At 36.0% G+C, this 19,500-nt stretch overlaps 1 protein-coding gene across 7 annotated transcripts in view; it reads left to right on the top strand.

Annotated features, from left to right (window-relative positions):
* Positions 1-19,500, top strand: part of LOC128026249 (sorbin and SH3 domain-containing protein 1) — a 47,916-nt gene that overhangs the window by 9,594 nt on the left and 18,822 nt on the right. Inside the window, exons 1-13 of one of the 7 annotated variants that reach the window (XM_052613134.1) lie at positions 1,929-2,261; positions 4,164-4,206; positions 5,123-5,209; positions 5,324-5,440; positions 9,153-9,268; positions 10,289-10,436; positions 11,042-11,190; positions 11,304-11,364; positions 11,518-11,592; positions 12,930-12,959; positions 13,041-13,140; positions 14,377-14,491; positions 15,640-15,723. In XM_052613134.1, the coding sequence (XP_052469094.1) occupies positions 5,179-5,209; positions 5,324-5,440; positions 9,153-9,268; positions 10,289-10,436; positions 11,042-11,190; positions 11,304-11,364; positions 11,518-11,592; positions 12,930-12,959; positions 13,041-13,140; positions 14,377-14,491; positions 15,640-15,723 (1,026 nt within the window). In that variant the 5' untranslated portion in view covers positions 1,929-2,261; positions 4,164-4,206; positions 5,123-5,178. Of the gene's footprint in view, positions 1-1,928; positions 2,262-4,163; positions 4,207-5,122; positions 5,210-5,323; positions 5,441-9,152; positions 9,269-10,288; positions 10,437-11,041; positions 11,191-11,303; positions 11,365-11,517; positions 11,593-12,929; positions 12,960-13,040; positions 13,141-14,376; positions 14,492-15,639; positions 15,724-19,500 lie in introns of those variants that run through there. The other 6 variants (XM_052613130.1, XM_052613129.1, XM_052613127.1 and 3 more) reach the window with 6 other exon arrangements.

Genomic DNA, 19,500 nt, shown 5'->3' with positions numbered 1-19,500 from the left:
TCCTAAAAGGCGTTCAGCAGCATTATTGATATACAGGACATTTTAGACGTTGACAAAACAGAGGCATTGCTCATAGAAATGAGCAAGTGGAAGGGAGGGAAGTCACCAAACAAAAATGTGCATTTAGATTTTTTTAACGTTTGCAAGCAATGTTAAACATATATATTTAATAATATATCATTTAACATCAACATAAAACAAACTTCAAATAGCTAACACCTGTTTACAGTGTATTATTGATAATATTCTGAATGAAAAATGGGGTGAGTAGAGCTAGTATGCTATGTCATTATTGCAATTTAGAAGAAAAGCTTGTTAGCATGTGTTAAATGTGTGTTAGCAGGATGAGGTATTTTATTTCATGATTATTTTATCTGTGGTTGCCAGGTGATAAGATGTAACATAAAATCCCAATGTACATAACTGATAACAAAAAAAGTCAAATTATGGCTTTTCATTGTAAATTATAAAATTACTTGTTCCTTTTCACTTTTTGTATTAGACTTTCAGTGAGCTAAAATGTTCAGAAATGTTACGACTTGATTTGGTTTATTGAGCTACTAAGTGCCCCTGGATTACACCCCTTTTCTTACCAATAGCTACATGAGCCAAAGCTGTGGACCTGAGAGTTACAGCTTGGCCTTAAGTAAGATTTGGGCCACTGTTTTGGTTCTGAAACTAAGGGCCCTATTTCCATGATCTAGACGTAAAGTGTAAAGTGCACGGTGCAGGTGCACTCAGGGCGTATCCAAATCCAGTTTTGCTATGTTAACGACGGAAAAACGGTCCGTGTGCTGGGGCGCATTTTTGGAATGGATTGTCCCTATTCTCTTAATGAGTAATGGGCGTAACGTTCAATACACCAATCAAGGTGTCATCTCCCATTCCCTTTAAGAGTGAGATGCATTCGCGCCAGGACAGATCACTATTAAATAGTGGAATTTGTTGACGGAAAATCTGAACGCTTCTCAAGCGAAGAAACCGATCTGCTCGTGCGTGAAGTTAAAGTGTGCGAGCAGATCATCTATGGGACAAGCAGGAATCCACCAAAGCTCTGCGCGATAAGTCAGTTAATATATATATATATATATATATATATATATATATATATATATATATATATATATATATATATATATATATATATATATATATATATATATATATATATATATGTGTGTGTGTGTGTGTGTGTGTGTGTGTGTGTGTGTGTATTGGCACGATTGTTCAATTAATTCACCAATTTCATTCATCATTATAAGTAGTAATAGTCTGAATTGCAAATAGGTAGCCTAATACATGCAGTGACTATCCATCATTACATTTTTATATTTATGTAGCCTACACAATAATATTTTACACTTTAATCCTTTTGTTTTTAATATTTGGCATGTTTTTGTGATGCGAATCCCTGTGTGTAATAAGCAAAGTCAACATGCACTGTGGACCCGCCAAGAGGCGCATTTTCTACCAATGCGCTCTTTAAATAACAAAAAAAATATTGCACCATTGACTTTAGACTTTAGACCAGGTTTGAGTTGGTCTATGGCGCAGTTTATTTTCAGCTCCTTAAAATAGCAATGTGCCAGCAATGCGCCTAAACACACCTCTCTTTTTAGACCAGCATGCCCATGGGTGCACAAATGGGTGCAAATGCAAATGCAATTAAACGACGTGGTGCTGGATGGGAAAATGCGAACGGCGCCGGACTGAAACTAGCAAACACAATGTTGTTAATGCACTAGAGTGGCAAAACTGTCAGTGTTCATGCCTTTGACCTAGATATGACCACTGAGATCATTGTTTACTGTGAGAAAGATGTGCTAGTCCAACTTGGCCCTTGCCCAATTCTGATACTCCTCAAATCAAACAGTCAACAGCCCATATCTTATTAGTACAACAAACATCCAGATTTAAAAAACATTTAGTCTTACATAGCCTCATGAGGTGCTTGGCATGCCAGACAGGGATGGAGAGGTGGATGGATAGCAGGATGCTGTAATTTGTTCATGACATGCTAAGTAGGTGCCACATTTCCAGGTGGCAGGTGCTTACAGGTCCATCTTGGTAGTTTAAAGAGGCAAAGCATTGTTAAGTTCCAGTTCTTTGAAGTGAACAGAAAATGATAGTAAGGATTTTTAAGACAGGCCACGAAAAAGGAGATTTAAAAAGGCTCCCTCTATGTTTGGGTGCTTGTTAGGTCTTTAAACCAGGTTAAGCTCAGCTGAAGTTCTCTGAAGGTGAAGGTCCTTACAGGTAAGGTGAGTCGGCATAATATTAACAAGATTAATGTGCAGAAATAAATCTTTTTCATATGATAATTGACTATTATGGTTTTGGATTTAGAAACTAAAATTTAGGATTAATAGCATATCTTCAACAAAGGTATCATGTGGAGCAATTCAGAGTATTAAGGATACTCAGACCATGTGACTCTTTATTGATTGATTGATGCATGCAGCTGTTATAGTTGGATCTGTTTTAAGTTTATAGTGGAAAATGATTCCCTCTTATCTAATTCAGTATGCTATATAAACAGAATATTTTTGTATTATTGTATTACCAAATGGCGGTAACACTTTAGAATAAGGTTCCATTAGTTAATGTTAGTTAACTACTTTCGTTAACATGAACTAAGCAAGAACAATCCTTCTACAGCATTTATAAGTCTTAGTTCATGTTAATTTCAACATTTACTAATGCATTATTTAAATCAAAAGTTGTGCTTGTTAACATTAGTTAATGCACTGTGAATTACCATGAACTAACAATGAATAACTGTATTTTCATTAACTAACATTAACGAAGATGAATAAATACAGTAATAAATGTATTATTCATTGTTTGTTCATGTTAATTAATACATTAACTAACATTAAATAATGGAACCTTATTCTAAAGTGTTACCCCAAATGGCTATAACGTAACTGTTCAACAACTCCAAATTTAGGATGATATCCATTTTCAGGTGGGTAAATCCAGTGTTGACAGCCTTTTCTGTAAACATCTGAAAGATTATATATATAAGATTTTCATTAAGATGTGGGCTCTATTACATTATCTAAGTTAAATTATTTGGCTAATTAACTGGTTTTGATTTCCTATAGACAGTAACTGTAAGCTAAGTCAGGGAGACAGAATACGTCTGATAGATACAGATGGCTAATATTTACATTTTGATCCATTAGAAATGTTACAGGAATATATGCAATTATCCAGGACCTGTGTAATATCTTCTTTGTCTAAAGAAAGCTCTCGTTTGGCAAATAGTAATTAGTATCTAAAATACTAATCATTATTTGTTTAGGCAGACACTTTTAACCAAAGCAACTTACTAATTTGTTACAGGGCAGAAACATCTGTGCTAGAGGGATATCCTTTGTGAGCAACTGAAACATATAAATTTTCATTGACCCAGATTTTCTTACTCAGCCAATGTTCTGTAATAGGTCACTTTGTATCTTGTTTCAGTGTGAACCACAGCCATGACACATCAGTTTAGAGGGATTGTCAGTCTCGTCATGCCTCAGCTCCCTCACGCTTATCATATTAGCAGGATTGTTTGTAACGTTATTCCGGTCGGAATTTCACAATCGAGCCAATCAGATTGTTTTCAGATTTTAAATATTTACAGTGGTATAGAAAATAATCACCCCCTTTAAAGTTGCTTTGTAGGCTGAAACGAAGACGGACATTGTTTGTTTTATCCAGCTTTATTACTTGCAATTTATAACATCCAACAACAAAAAAATACCCACTGTATATTCAAAGCCATTGAAATCAGGCCTAAATATACCAAGCAAGTCAAGCAAGCAATTTACAAAATTGGCCAGGTTATTTTTTTTATTTTTTTTTGTGTTCAATGCTTAATTTTCATCCTTTTTCTAGGGCTGGGCACTAGGACGGTATATTGTGATAACTCGTTTCAAATTGTGAAATAAGATTTTGGTTAACCACCCACCCCTACTTTTTGCACCAGCTTTTTTGCGATTGTGAAAGCATGCTAAGGAACATATATTTGAGGTGTTGTTGTTGAGTTGCCGAAATCTTGATTGCCAACCACCCAATACTCTATGTTCTCTTTCCTGATGACTTGCTGACCAACACTGTTCCCTGTCTCAGCATCTCCTTTCATCTCTCCTTTCACCCATTTTCATTTGCAGGGCTCTCCAGCAGAGGGCACAGGGAAATTTGATGCAGCCCCTGGTAAGCGTGCCACATTTTCAGTATCTCCATCTAGTTTCTTGAGGTTACACCAGCGTGGCTGGCCTTTAGTTACAATTATATGGGCATGAATGAAACATGCTAAACAAAACAATTGCAACACAGATATATAAAACAACAGAAATATATGATAATGTATGATATTGTTTAAGTCTTTTTTACACAATTGAAGCTGTTACACCGTACTAAGTAATGCATAAAAGACAGTAGTCTAATGTCTTGATACAGGAGGCTCATGAGTAAGCAATCACAAACAGACTCTCTCTGTCTTCCTCTCTGGCTTGAGTCATTGTTGAATCAGTATTCTCACTGCCAGGGCCCCTATTTCCTTCCGTTCATCAATCTTTCCTTGATATTTGTGCCAGCCATCAGAGAACACTGTGATTACAATCTTCCTAGAACTTAAAAAGCCTTAACAATAACTCCATAAAACTAGCTCAGTGGTTCTCAACAAGTGGCTCACAAAATGATGTGACATTCAGCCAAGTATGGTGACCCATACTCAGAATTTGTGATCTGCATTTAACCCATCCGAAGTGCACACACACAGAGCAGTGAACACACACACACACACTGTGAACACACACCCGGAGCAGTGGGCAGCCCGGGGAACAGTTGGGGGTTCGATGCCTTGCTCAAGGGCACCTAAGTCGTGGTATTGAAGGTGGAGAGAGAACTGTACATGCACTCCCCCCCACCCACAATTCCTGCTGGCCCGCGACTCGAACTCACAACCTTTCGATTGGGAGTCTGACTCTCTAACCATTAGGCCATGACTTCCTCTCTAACCATTAGGCCATGAGGAGGTTAAAAACAATGATAAATGCAATTATAGTAGCTCTACTTAGTTTCTTTTTTGGTTGTCCACATCTCATTTATGAATGTATGTGTCTTGTAGCATGTCCACCCTGTCGGCGCACTGTATCTGCTGTGCGAGTAACACCTTTGAGGATCATGAAGAGTTCCCCTGATCTCATGCCCACTGGTAAGAGCAACATTTGTAGTATTTGGGGGACTAACATTATGAGTAACATCAAATGAGTAATATAAAACTTTATTTAGTTCTTTGAAATAATTTCTTTGCTCGATGTTTTTGCAGAGCTGGACCCTACCCGTGTTTGCAAGGGAATGGGTGCTGTTACTTTGAGGGCCACACTAGTGCATATCGATGATGAGGACGGCACAAGCCAAGAGCTAACCAAGAACACTGCCAAAAGTAAGTTGGAAATGCAGGATTTGTCAATAGGAGAGTGCTCTGTAAATATTGCACAAAGCAGAACAGCGCCAGGCTAATTGTTGTGTGCTGTCATAATGTTACTTATGATATGTATGCAGATATTGTTCACTAAATGTGCTTTTATTTTTTTCTGTACTCCCATTAACTGGAAAGTTCTTTGTTTACAGGAACTGTGCTTTCCTGAGTTTCCAATTTTCCTATTAATGAAAAGGTCCATGTTATGTTATTTTGACAGTCAATGGATTTGTTGTGTTTACTTGCTGAATTACACAGTAAATTTGATTTGTACAGATTTGTATGTTTTGTCACCTTTTTTACCCATGATGAGTTTGCATCCCTGACCTAAGCAAGTCAAAGGTGCAAGTGGCAAAGAACCAAAACTCCATCGGCAACAGAAATGGAGAAAAAACCTTAGGAGAAACCAGGCTCAGTTGGAGGGCAGTTCTCCTCTGGCTAGACAAAACCAGCAAGGTGTGGTTTAATTCTAGGCTGCAACACAGGTCAAATTCTGCAGAGGACTTGTCTGGTTCCCACGGTCTTGTCCCAATGGCCGTCTAGTTGGCGAGGTATTTGCAGGGGATCTGTCTCTGGGGCTCATCTAGTTGACATGGTCTCTGCTGACATTCAAGGCTGTAGAGGTCATGAAGGTGCTGATTCACCATCTGGTGTGGGTCTGGACTGGACCTCGGTGGCTATGGTGACCTTGGAACAAGAATGAAATAGACTAATATTGGTGTAGAGGCCATTCTTCTTACAATTTAACGAGTATTGGGTGTTATGGGAAGTGTTCCCGGTTCCGGTTGACTTATTTAATGCAGCCTAATTATCTTTTAATGGATTAGAATTATAGAAAATGAAGTTTCTACAATATTTAGTAGTAGCTTATCAGTGGTGACTGTCAGTTTATGTGCATATGGCAGAAATTCAACTTAGTCAAACAGACAATGAACACTATTAACAGCAATTATTAAATGATGCAATCAAACTTGTTGCAAAATTTGGTAGTTCTGTATATTGTTTCAGGTTGTTTCTGCATCATCTAAGGTCTGAGATATCTGAGATATCTTCCTGGTTCTAGTAAAAACGCAAGCTGCTGCATTTTGTACCAGCTAGAATTTGTTTACTAAGTGCGCAGAGCAACCACCCAATAAATCATTACTATAATCTAACATTGAGGTCATGAACACATTAATTATCTTTACTGCATTTGACACTGAGAACATAGATCATAAATTAGATACATTTTTAAGATGGAAAAATGCGGTTTTACAAATGCTAGAAACATGGTTCTCAAAGGAAAGACTGGTGTCAAACAGCACACCTAGGTTTCTAACTGATGATGAAGAACTGACAGAGCAGATATCAGTTGTTAGACAGTGTTATGGATTATTACATTTGAAGGTTTTTCAGAATTTAACAGTAGGAAATTGCTAGTCATCCATTTTTTTTATACATCAAGTGTGCATTCTGCAAAATGGTATGTTTCATCAGGCCGCGAAGAAATATACAGCTTAGTATCATCATCATAACACCATGTTTTCTGATGATGTTTCCCAAGGGAAACATGTAAGCCATGAAAAGCCTTGGTCCTACTGCTGAGCCTTGTGGTATTCCATACTGTACTTGTGATTGATATGATACCTCTTCATCCACTGTTGTAAATTGATGACGGTCCGATAAGTAAGATTTGAACCATGGCAATGCGATTCCACTAATGCCAACCTAAATTTGTAGTCCACTCAAAAGAATGTTGTGGTCGATAGTGTCAAACACAGCACTAAGATCCAGTAACACTAATAGAGAAATACAACCACGATCAGATGATAAGAGCAGGTCATTTGTAACCCTAATGAGAGCAGTCTCAGTACTATGATACGGTCTAAATCCTGACTGGATATCCCTTACAGATACCATTTCTCTCTAAGAAGGAACAAAGCTGAGAGATACTGCCTTTTCTAATATTTTTTTTTTTAAAGAAAAGGGAGATTTGAGATCATTCTGTAATTAACTAATTATCTACGATCAAGGTATGTTTTTTTTTTAATGAGAGTCTTAATAACAGCCAGTTTTAAGAATTTTGGGACATATCCCTAATGGCATTGATGAATTAATAATATCCAGAAGAGGATATATGACTTCTGAAAGCACCTCTTTTAGTATCTTAGCTGGAAAAGGGTCCAACATACATGTTGTAGGTTTTAATGATTTGACAAGTTTATAGAATGCTTCCTCTTCTATATCAGATAATGAGTGGAATTGTTCCTTGGGGCATCTATTCCACTGTCTGATGTGATACTATAGCTGACAGCTGCATGGTTAGAATTTTATCTCTAATAGTATCGATCTTGGAAGTAAAGAAGTTGATAAAGTCATTACTTCTGTGCTGCTAGGAAATTTCTGCACCTGTTGATGCTTTATTTTTTTGTTATTTTAGCTACTGTATTGATTAAATGCCTGGGGTTGTTTTTGTTTTCTTCTAAAAGAGATGAAAAGTAAGCAGATCTAGCATTTTTTTTAGCTTTTCTATAAGTAGAAGTACTTTCCTTCCATGCAATACGAAATACTTTTAATTTAGTTTTTTTCCATCTGCTCTCCATTTTCCCTGTTGTAAATGTGCTCATTATGCCATGGCATCAGACTTTTTCCGTTAATATTCTTTAAACATAAAGGAGCCACCGTATCTAAAGAAAAGAAAGAATCCATAGATTCTGTTACAACATCAAGTTTTTCTATACAACTCCAGAGTGAAGAAAGGGGCAGGTAACATCATCAAAAACTCCTCTCACTCGGGGCCACAACCTGTTTGCACTCTCCCCACAGATAAATGTTACAGATCTCTGTGCTCTAGAACATCTAGGCATGAACACAGCCCCCCCCATGCCATCTCCAGCTTACAAAAAAAAATACAACTTGTCTTCTGTAATTCATTTCTTAATCAGTAATTATTGCCTCTCTCTCAAGTTTTATGTACATGCACATATTTTTTATTTTTATGGCTGTATATACAGTAAATAATGTACAACTCTGTACATAAATATTCTGTTCCAGATGTATACCACATTATTATTATTATTATTATTATTATTTTCCTTAGTCTTACTTATTTTCTGTTATCAGTGTCATATGTGTATGTATGTAGGTTTTTACCAAGAACAAGAAAACACAACGAATTCCTTATAAAGCAAATAAAACTCATTCTGATTCTGATTCTGCTTGGACAACTTTTAGTGAACGTTCATATTTGCAGGGGATCTTCAAAGACATCTTTTGTTCACACCCACGTTGAGCTGTGGAAACGGGAACCTTCAGCGTGGATGGTTTCACATTTCACAATTGTTGTTATGCCTGAATAAAAAGGCCATTGGAATAAACACTTCTTACAGTGGGTTCAATGGTCTCCTTGTTCTTCTGTCAAAGTTCAGAGAATCTTTTTTTTTTCTCAGTAAATTAGCTTCTATGTGGATGAAGACTTTCTGTGGGGTTCAGTTCTGACAGATTCTGGCTGGTGATTCATTTATTGGAGATTTAAGGATTTTTTTTGTGGCATAAATTGTGGTTAGCGCTGAAAACAAATAGGTTCACTGCCAAGTAGAGGCAGCTTTATTTCATGTTCATGCCTTTTTAGGTTTTATAAAGTTCTTTGGAGATTTTCTGATCCTTTAAGAATCCAAACTGTTTGGATTTGTTACAGGTGGATGGCTTGGTGCGGTCAATGGAGATCCCATAGAAACAAGTCTGACTAAGAGAAGTGTAAACAACACTGGAGCTGATTTAAATTCAACTCCAGTCAATGAGACACCTAGAAAGGTGAGTCACCATGTCTGAACCTCGTTCCTTTTTAGCAATGCTTTGCTTTCTTGCAAAAATGCCAGAGATTGAAATGAATGCTAATTAAACTGCTTGATCCCAAGATCTCTGGAGACATTGATGAACTCCTTAATCTTAAAATAATTTAAATGAGTGCAGAGACTGAATCCTGTCAATATTTTAGAAGAGAGATGACATTTCTGGTATTTTTTTTTAAATGCATTATCATCTATAATGGTATAGATCCAAAGTATTCAATTATGTATTCCTGAAGTTACATTAGGGAATTAGTGGAGAAGTTACATGAAAAATGAATGCAATTTCTGACTATTAATAATTTGTTTAAGCAAGTGTTGTTATTGTTTACTAAAAACTTTACTGTTTTAATAATAAAATTGTTATTGGAAATAACTCTGAAAAAAAAATATTACATTAAAAATGTAGAAAACTGAAAAAGTTGAATGTTTTTATTACTTATATGAATAAAACTTAAAAATAAATTAAAGGGATATTTCACCTAAAATTTAAAATATGGTTATCATTTGCTCACCTTCATGCTGTTCTGTATGATTTTTCTTCTTCTGTTGATCAAAAAATAAGATACTTTGAAGAATGCTGGTAACCAAACAGCTGACTTTGACTTACATTGGTGAACTATATCCCTTTAAAATTTAAACTGAAAATATAAAATATATTAATATTATTCATTTAATGTAAATTATATAAATACGTACTATAATATTATAAATACACTACTGGCTAAGCATTAAATAAATCTTAATAAAAGTTGTGTACTCCTGCTGTTGATGACCTCCTCAAGACAGAAGACAATTAATTAACCAAAAAGTGCGATTCTATGTTATTTGTCATTGTCTTCAGCAGCATTGCAGAAGAATATTTGCACCAATCATTTGTTTGAAAGAGAAGTTTAGTGAAGCAAATTTCCTCCATATGGAATCCTGGGAAACTCAAAGTTGTCTGTATGTGACACTAGAGTGTCTGCTTTTGTGTTCTCCTCAGGTGGACTCACCTGTAAGTGATGGTCAGTCTCTGCTCACATCCTGCCTTGATCAACCGAGTGCTGTTACCTCATCAGCCAAAGTGTCCTCTTCATATCCCCCCACCAGCAGCATCCACCAAACAATCGTCTTGCTGAAGCACAGCAGAGGTAAATAACAGCCTCTCAGTTCTTCAGGTGGGGTTAAAAGTTAAAAGTGCTAAATGCTTTCGTGATATATGAGAAACAATATTGAATGTTCTTTCCCTTGTGATTAGTTTTCAATGTTATATTTGAGTTAAAGGGAAACATGTTTGATTCCGAAAGGATTAAAATCACAAAGTACATCTGTCAAATGCAAATATGTCTGTCCTTCTTAGGAAAAAAAAGTTGCCATTCAAATAGGGCTGTAGCCATGATTAATTCGTTTAAACATTAAACATTTAAGTGTGGTAAAAAAAAAAATTCACTTCAGTGTCTATAACTTTTAATATTTTTGAGCATTATCAAATCTGGTTGATAAAAAGTAAAGCCCACAGTGTCTTCTTTCCAAAAACACAAAAATTATTTTTTAAACACACTGAAGTAGGAAACTGTTACAATTATAAGTTTGGTAAAGCACTTTCAGCTGTGAGTCCCATTATGGGGGGTGCTGGCTAACAGGTTAAGTGATCCTTTTAAAGATTTTGTCCTAGATAAATATCAGCTGAAAGTACCAGGCCAGTGTGTATTTTATCTTGTGTTCTGGATGTTTATGATCTGAGTGTGTGTATCAGAAGCTATGGCGGAGCAGGGCAGAGGCACTAATCGGAGCCCTACCGTCAGCCAGAATAAATCTTCCTCTGAGACTCCTGCAGACATGGAAGGGAAGAGAAGGAGACTGTCTGAACATTCAGCTGTCCCAGCTCCCAGAGTCCCAGTTCGGGTAACAAACTGCCATTTCTAGTTCTCAAGACACACCTGTGCAGAGTTTGACGACATAACTATATCCAGATTCATATATAAATAAAACACCATCTGTACAATTTTCTCTTTTAGAACACAGAGCTGTCAAAGGACTGGTACAGAAACATGTTCAAACAGATTCACAAAGTCTCAGGTAAAGATGCACCTTAGGAATCACATTTGATCAACACTTTTATTTCATCTTTTTGTGTCCATATCCGAATATGTCCAGGTCACAGTTCAGTCATGTATCTATGTGTGTATTCATCTTTGTCAGTGTGTTTTGTCTTTCACTCACCTTACTCAGAGCCTGTCGAAGAAAATCCATATCGTCCCACCTACATATTTCCAGAGAGCAATGACAAGCCACTGAAAACCAGAGGTACCTTAGTAATAGTTATAATCTGATATTTATTAACATTCATCCATGTCACTCTTTTCTGTCTGTCATTTAGCAACAGATTTATTTCTGTGTATATATATCAGGGTAATTTTATATACAGTTCATGAAAACCAAAATAAAAAGGAAATACACTGCCGTTTTGAAAGTTTGGATAAGATTTTAATTTTTTTTGTAATGTTCAGTACAAAAATACAGTAAAAACAATAATATTGTGAAATATTATTATAATTACCAATAACCATTTTCTATTTAAATATATTTTAAAATGTAATGTAGCCATTACTTCAGTCTTAAGTGTCACATGATCCTCAGAAATCATTCCAATATGCTGATTTACTGCTCAAGAAAATGTTGAAAACAGTAGTACTGCTTAATATTATTGTGGATATTATTGCCTTCTCAGGTGTAGAAATTAATAAAAAAAACAGCATTTATTTGACTTATTTTAACTTAATAAATATCTTCACTGTCACTTGATCAATTTAGTGCATGCTCTCTGACCCCTAATAAGATGTTAAATGCGCCACGTGCTTGGCTCCATCCTATGTCCATTCTTTCACAAATCTCAACCTGCAATAGATGCTGATTTATATGCACACAGTGTCAACAAATTGATCGTCCTAAAGAGGCATCATAGCACTCAAGGTGAGCTGTGGAAATAGAGCTATTTTCAACACACTGAGAAAACCATATCATCATGTATTTAAAACTCGTAGATTGATTACCTCCATTATAAGAGCTTTCATACATCTGTGATGTGTTTTGTGGCTGTGCTTTTAGAGAACCATTCTGCTGAATTATTAAAGCAGTCACAACACACCTAATGGGATTTTATTCTTTAGAATACACAGTTAGCAAAGCCATTCCAATGCTGGTCTCAAGTATCTGTTAAAAATCATCATCTTAATGCCTCCTTTCAGTAGACTGCGGTGAAAATGGCTTATTTGTACTGTAACTTCCCAGCTAATGGAATATTCCAGCATCAGAAAAACACACTGCTGTGGTTATAGTGCCATCCACTGGTTGGATCAGTCTGTGGGAATAAAGCGGCCTTGTTTTGGAGCTGCCAATTAGTTTATAATGGACTACTATATATGTCACACTTATCCCTGTAATTTTCACCTAGTATATATTAGATGTTTAGAGCACAGGCTATACTAAGTAGAACACAATAAGAGACCATACTACATTTGGAATACATTTGAAATGTGAAATAAATATAATATATTGTAAGTTGTATTATTTCAGCTGTATTGCTCCATCGCTCAGTATTAAGTTTTTATTTGTGCCTAATAAGTATTTTCCGACTCTTTCAGATGAAAGGCCGTCATATGCTGGTGAGGATGGTAAGTGTTTTTGTTTTAATCCTGTGAGAGAAAATATAAACTACACTATGCATTCTTGTTTAAAGGAAAGCTGTGTTTCAGTGCGGGCAGTCCCTCGTTCCAAGAGTGCTGTAGACATGGGGAGCTCCAGAGGACAGCTGCCTGTGCCAACACACAACACATCTTCCCTAAAACCTCAGAGGTGAGCCGTGACACATTGAAACAAATATAATGGTTTATGTGAGAGATTCTAGCACATTTATTGACGGATGTCCTGAAACTTCTGTATTATGGTGTGAATTCTTGCACCCTGCTAGCGTTGCTCAACATAGAGATGATATCATTTCTTCACAAACTCTTAATATGTGCAGCATTGTATTTTAGCATTTGTCATCCTGCCTTAACAAGCATGTGTTGGCTTAGGAGATGTTGCTTTTTGCTGTTTAAATTCATAATAGACACCCCTTTCTTTCAGTCATCAGTTTCCGCTGGTTGAAAAGTAATTAACATAAAGTGTCTTTAACTTGAATCTTCGTAGATTACTTTTGGTTTTATACATAAATTTAAATATATGAATTCAAAATCTAAATTAAAACTGGGAAACTTCTGAAATGTTTTATTTTTTACATTTGGATTTTCACTTAAATTAAAAACAAAACCTGATACTTTTTCAGGATTTCAGGATGAATAGAAAGTCAGAAATAACAGCATTTATTATTTTGTACTTTTATTACTGTCTTTAATGGATTAAATTGATCAAAATAAAAAAGGATAGATGCTGATCCCAAACTTTTGAATGGCAGTGCACTATAATGTTAAATAATTATTATATTATGAATATTTTAAAAATGTTCACTTGAATTATTGTAATGGTAATGTCATTTGGAGAAAACTTACAAAATGGTTAAATTCATTAACACTAATTAGGCATAGTGAACTTACATTAAACTGTGCTTTTAAATTTTTTATTTTCCAGGTTAATGTTTATTTCTTCTAATTTCTTCTTAAAGTTAAGTTTATTATGTACAAACATGAATTAATAGTATAAACAGTAGCACATATTTATATACCTTTAAATAAACTGTTGCTATACTAGTGTTATACAATATTATTGGTTCAATATTTGTATAAATTTATATAATCCATTTAAATGTATTTATATAAATGAACAGTTCTCAATGCAGATTAATAAATTGTTAAACATTTTTTATTGATTGTTAGTTCATGGTTCCTAGTACATAACTAAAGTCTGAAAGATCTGAGATGTATTGTAAAGAACTGCAGTGCTCGTATAATATAAGAGATGTATGATGTGTTTTTAAAACATAAACTGCATGTATGGAAACGTGTAGCCAAAACTTGCCCTTGCTCGTTGCCATGGCGTCTCTCCACCTCCCTTGCTTTATCACTCCATCTCTCCCCCCATGCATCCCTGCAGAAATGAGTGGGAGCCCCCTGACAAGAAAGTAGACACCAGGAAGTACCGCGCCGAGCCCAAGAGCATATTTGAGTACGAGCCAGGAAAGTCTTCAGTGCTGAAGCTGGAGAGACCGGTATGAAGCTCTTAACACATGCATGTTTGTTTACTGGTGATGGTTGTGCAGACCTGTGCATGCCTTTTGAAGCTGCAAGAGCTGTATTCTGCTTGTTTCACTTAACAACGACAGCACACTCGCAGCTGTACGTCTTGGTAGTCTTAAGTGATCTCGGTTGGTGACTTGTTCTGGTCATCCTTTTCATGTTGTGATACATACTGTAGCATATATATCTTGTGTGTTGATGCACACACAGTGTCTTACAGTAACGTTAGGAAGTAGGAGGACCCTTTACTCAGCTATGAAAAGATCATCAATGTAGTGTCCAGACTCAGTTAAGAATAGAGGCTCTTGCAGGGGCTTGTATGTGCCTGCAGTCTGGCCATCATTCAATGATTCAATCTTGTTAGCATGAGTCATTCTGGGAGCTGCTACTATTACATAATGTCTTTCTGATGACATACCGCTGTAATAGGTTTTTAAAGAGAATTTATTCCTGCATTGACATTACTCCTGTCTTCAGTGTCACATGATGCTTGACATGATCCTTTTTCCTTTAAAAGGTATAAAGGTTTCAATAGAAATCTTTTGTAACATCATAAATGTCTTTACCGTCACTATCGATCAATTGAATATGTATTTGCTGAATAATAATAAAATGTAAAAAAAAAAAACGTTTGAACGATAGTGTAATGTTAAATTTAGCTATTTTTTTAAGTAGAGAAAATATTTATTTTACAATCATCAATGCAAAAATAATGATATTCATAGCAGAAGAATGCAATTATTTATTTAATATTTCTGAATATGTGTTTATTCCCCTTATTGCCCTTATTCTCTCTTGCTCTAATGGATCCCTTTCCTTATCAGGACTTTGCCTTTTATGAGATATTTATTTCCTATTTCATGTTCCTTCGACTGCTGAGATCAACCAGATGTTCTTGAATTATAAGTCATCAAGCCGTAAACAAATCCAATCATGTTTCCTCCACTCTCTCAGCCTGGAGCCTTTCTTACCGTCTAAGATCATGACATTAAGAGATAATTCATGTAACATCATCATTCAGTCTCACTGTATATCTCATTCATATTCTGAATCTTCCTCTCTCTCTTTCTCTCTCTCTCTGTCTTTTTGTCCTCCTTTCCTTGTTGCCATATTTCTGTAGACTCAGAACATAAGTGCAGAAGATGTAGATTTAGAGAATGAGCCTTGGTATAGGTTCTTTTCTGAGATGGAGTTTGGCAAAGCGGTAAGTTGGCAGTATTAAAGTGACCCATTTATATATATAGAAAAATGCATGTCATCCCTAAATATTTTTGTCTGTCTGTTAGAACCATTCTTATGTCACTTCCTGTCTGCACTGATCATCCATATGTATGTTCCTTATCCAGCCCATTCTAGTTGATTGCATAGCAATAAAAAAACAATACAAAAGTAGAAATGGAAGAGTTCCTCTGAACGTGCTTCAGAAGCTGCATCAGAGATGCTGAAAGAAATGATAAACGGTGCTGTCAAACATGGCAGACACCACCTCTCAGTTTGCCAGTATGATTTCTGATCATATTCTAAATCCATGATCTGTCTGAACCTTTTTTCACCATCTTTTACATTACATTTTTGTCTTTTCTGACTAATTGAATCTCAGTATTTTATCTTTTGCGGTGTGATATAACATTAAACTGGCATCGGATTTGCAGGGTTCGTTCGACAAAAATTCTGGTAGTAATTCTGGTGTTGGCACAGATGACTTCGAGTAGGCTTTCCGTTTTATGGAGTGCCAGGACTGGAAACAGACAGCAGCTTGTTAAAGACGACAGACTCTACATTAGCCAAACTCTTTCCCCTGTGCTTAACCCTTTTGCCTGTTTTCAGTAGCGTTGCCTGCGAAAATTGACTGAAAAGTTGGCCTCTGCATCATCCACTTATTGGTTGTCAGATTTGCTACATCCACCTTAACTAATGTAGAACTACATAACATCCTGCCGGAAACTATCTGCTCATGGAGATTATATTTTTGAAGTGTACATTTTTTGTCTGACCTTGATGCAGCAAGTAAAGCACTGTAAATTACCACCAGTGTGTTGTCACTGGGATAGGAAGGCCGTCGCTACGCTCTCAGTGGCTCAGAGCCTGTGCAGCATTGTCATCAACTCAACACCTGGCAGTAAATAGCTTGGAGATAATTCAATTAAAATTAAAGCTTTTATTCAGAATGGACATGATCTTTTTATGGTAGGATTCCCATAAAAAAATCAGCTGTAAAAATAAAATTAATCACATTTCTAAAGCATTGTAAACACTCTGAAATATGTTAGTATTAGAAATATTAACAACAGCATCCATCATATATAGCAGCTTAAGTCTTAAAGCTCTGAGTCTGTGGTCACAGAAAATCCCAGGAATAAACTTGTTGAGCTTACAAAAAAATAAATAAAAATGAAGGGTCTATAATTTTTATGGTAAGTTTACTTTAAAGAGCAGGTCATATGGTTTTTTGAAAAATTCTCTAATTTGCAGTTTATAATGTAGCTATCCTTAAATGAAATCAATCTGCGAAGTTGTTAATCAAAAAAAGTGCATGATAAAAAAGATCTTGTCTCGCAAAAGAGAGAGTCGACTCAGAGTCGTCATATTTTCAAATCTTTTGCCTGTTACTGGTGTACTTCACTGGGCACACATTTGCATAATCCCTGTCTTGCTGCGAAATACGAATAGAGTGCGACCTGCCCACAAACACTTCTGCTATAAGGGTTTACATTGTGTTGAGAAGCACTGTGTTCAAGGAAACCACAGAAATAGAATTAGAACCTTTTGTTGTGTGCATGTCATTTTATCAAAGACTGCTTCTCTAATCTTGGCTTTTATTTTCATTGGTTTCTAATCTTAATGTGGACTAACAAGCTCTCCGAACAATAACCCGTACGATTGACACATTATGTGTACGGTTTCAACTGAGTGCTCAAAATAGAATTCTTTTTTAGTTGTTTTACTCCTTCAATAAAAAAAAATAATAATAAAAAATAAAAAATCTAGTTTTTGTGCAAATTTGTGATGTATACCTAGTGCAGCTTTAGATTTCCAGGTAAAGCATATTACTGTCTTACTGAAGTAGTTCTGATAATTCGATGTGAACCCACTATTTCCTAAAAATGTGTCGATTAATGTACAGTAGACTGACGTTGTTCTGATTACTTAGTTTAATAATAAAGACTGTTGCACACAGACTTCATAATCATTGTGAAATTGCTGTTTATTTTGCTGCACCGGCCGTTGCAGGGTTAATGCCGGAGAGACGAGCGAGTTATCAGGCTGGTGCTCTTGTGATGCAGCTGTTCTGATTAAAAGTTAAGACAGAGCGTCTTTTGTCTGTCGTTATTCAAACATTACAGTAGACATATTTTGGATTACAAACTGTATTGTTTTATCAGTTAGTTACGTTAAAATACAGAAACACTTATGCAAGCTGAAGTTTAGCTGCTAAACTTTGAACACTTAAAAACAATAATTGGTGGGTTGTTTGTTTCCAAAAATACAAGCTATGATGTTGAGAAAGGTAGCATTGCCTGGCAACATTGAGAGATCAGGCCCATACACAGTCTAATGCCCCAATACATTCTTATAATAATGACATAAAATACAAATGCAACAAGGTTAAGCACAGGGGAAAGAGTTTGGCTCATGTTGAGTCTATCGTCTTTACCAATCTAGTTGCATCATCTACCTTTCTCATTATCATTCTTACCACATGAGGCAAGATCTTACACAAAGCTCCAGACCAAGGCTGAAATTTCTTCCATTTCTGAATAATTGCACCAGCAGTTGTCTCCTTCTCACCAAACTTCTTGCTGATGGTCTTGTTGCCCATTCCAGCCTCGTGCAGATCTACAATCTTGTCTTTGACATCCTTTGACAGCTCTTTGGTCTTGACCATGGTGGTGGGAGATGTTGGAATGGAAGAAACAGATCGTCTGGACAGGTGTCTTAAACACCTAACAAGCTGACATTAGGAGTAATTCTTAAAGTGGCAGGACTAATCTGTGCTCCACATGGACACATAACAAACCTGTGGCAGCCAGAATTCAAATACCCAATCAAATACATATTTCACTTTATTTTCAATGTAAATAAATTCAATTTTCTGTGTGTTTTGGTTGGTATTCTGTCTCCATCCATTAAAATAAACCTACTATAAAAATTACTGACCCTTCATTTCTTTGTAAGTGGGCAAATTTACAAAATCAGCAGGGGATCAAATAAATATTTCCCCACTGTAACTGGGGATAACTTTAAGTAAAGTGCATGTGTGCGGTCTTTAAGTTGGTCATTGGAGACTGCATGTGACCCGACCACGCCAAAGTCTAGTGACAAACACAGTCAGTCTGTCACCTACTGATCCTTTGTTTACCATCATGTGGAATGACAAATATGAACTGCACCAGGAGTCCATATCCATTACATACTTGTTCAATTAGAGACAACATTCCTGTGTAGAAGATATGCTTTGATAATAGCAGTGTATCAAAGAATGCAAGGAAACGGTTGTGTATAAAGTTATACTTTAATGAACACATAAGCCCCATTTGTTCCTTTGGTTAAGTTGCACGGCTCCGCACTCACATTGTATGCTATTTATACAACAGAAAAGTTGTAAATTTTCTTGAGTCATCTCCTGCACCTGTTTGGAAACTAGCACATGAAAATGAACAAACATACACTGTTCCACTAAACTAGCCCTAACAATCAGGGGAAAGGGATTAACATCCTAGGAAATACTGTGGTAAACATCTGCTGATCTTTATTATAACCTCTTTTTGAAAAGCAGCTAGGATCATGAGGCACATAAGCTAGAAAAACAAATACCATAAAAATACCATATGATTTAATTTAAAAATAGGTATATAAACATTGTTGAAAAAAAGAAGAAAACAACTTTAAGTTGCAGCTTTCAACACCTTGTGGCATTGTGGCACATCACCAAAAAAGTAAAATTCTGTCATCATATACTCACCCAAACCTGTATGATTTT

Source organism: Carassius gibelio, chromosome A13 (genome assembly GCF_023724105.1).
Source record: "Carassius gibelio isolate Cgi1373 ecotype wild population from Czech Republic chromosome A13, carGib1.2-hapl.c, whole genome shotgun sequence".
NCBI classification, from domain to species: Eukaryota; Metazoa; Chordata; class Actinopteri; order Cypriniformes; family Cyprinidae; genus Carassius; species Carassius gibelio.
Note: the sequence above shows the minus strand (reverse complement) of the source record. Positions and strands in the feature narration are given on the sequence as shown.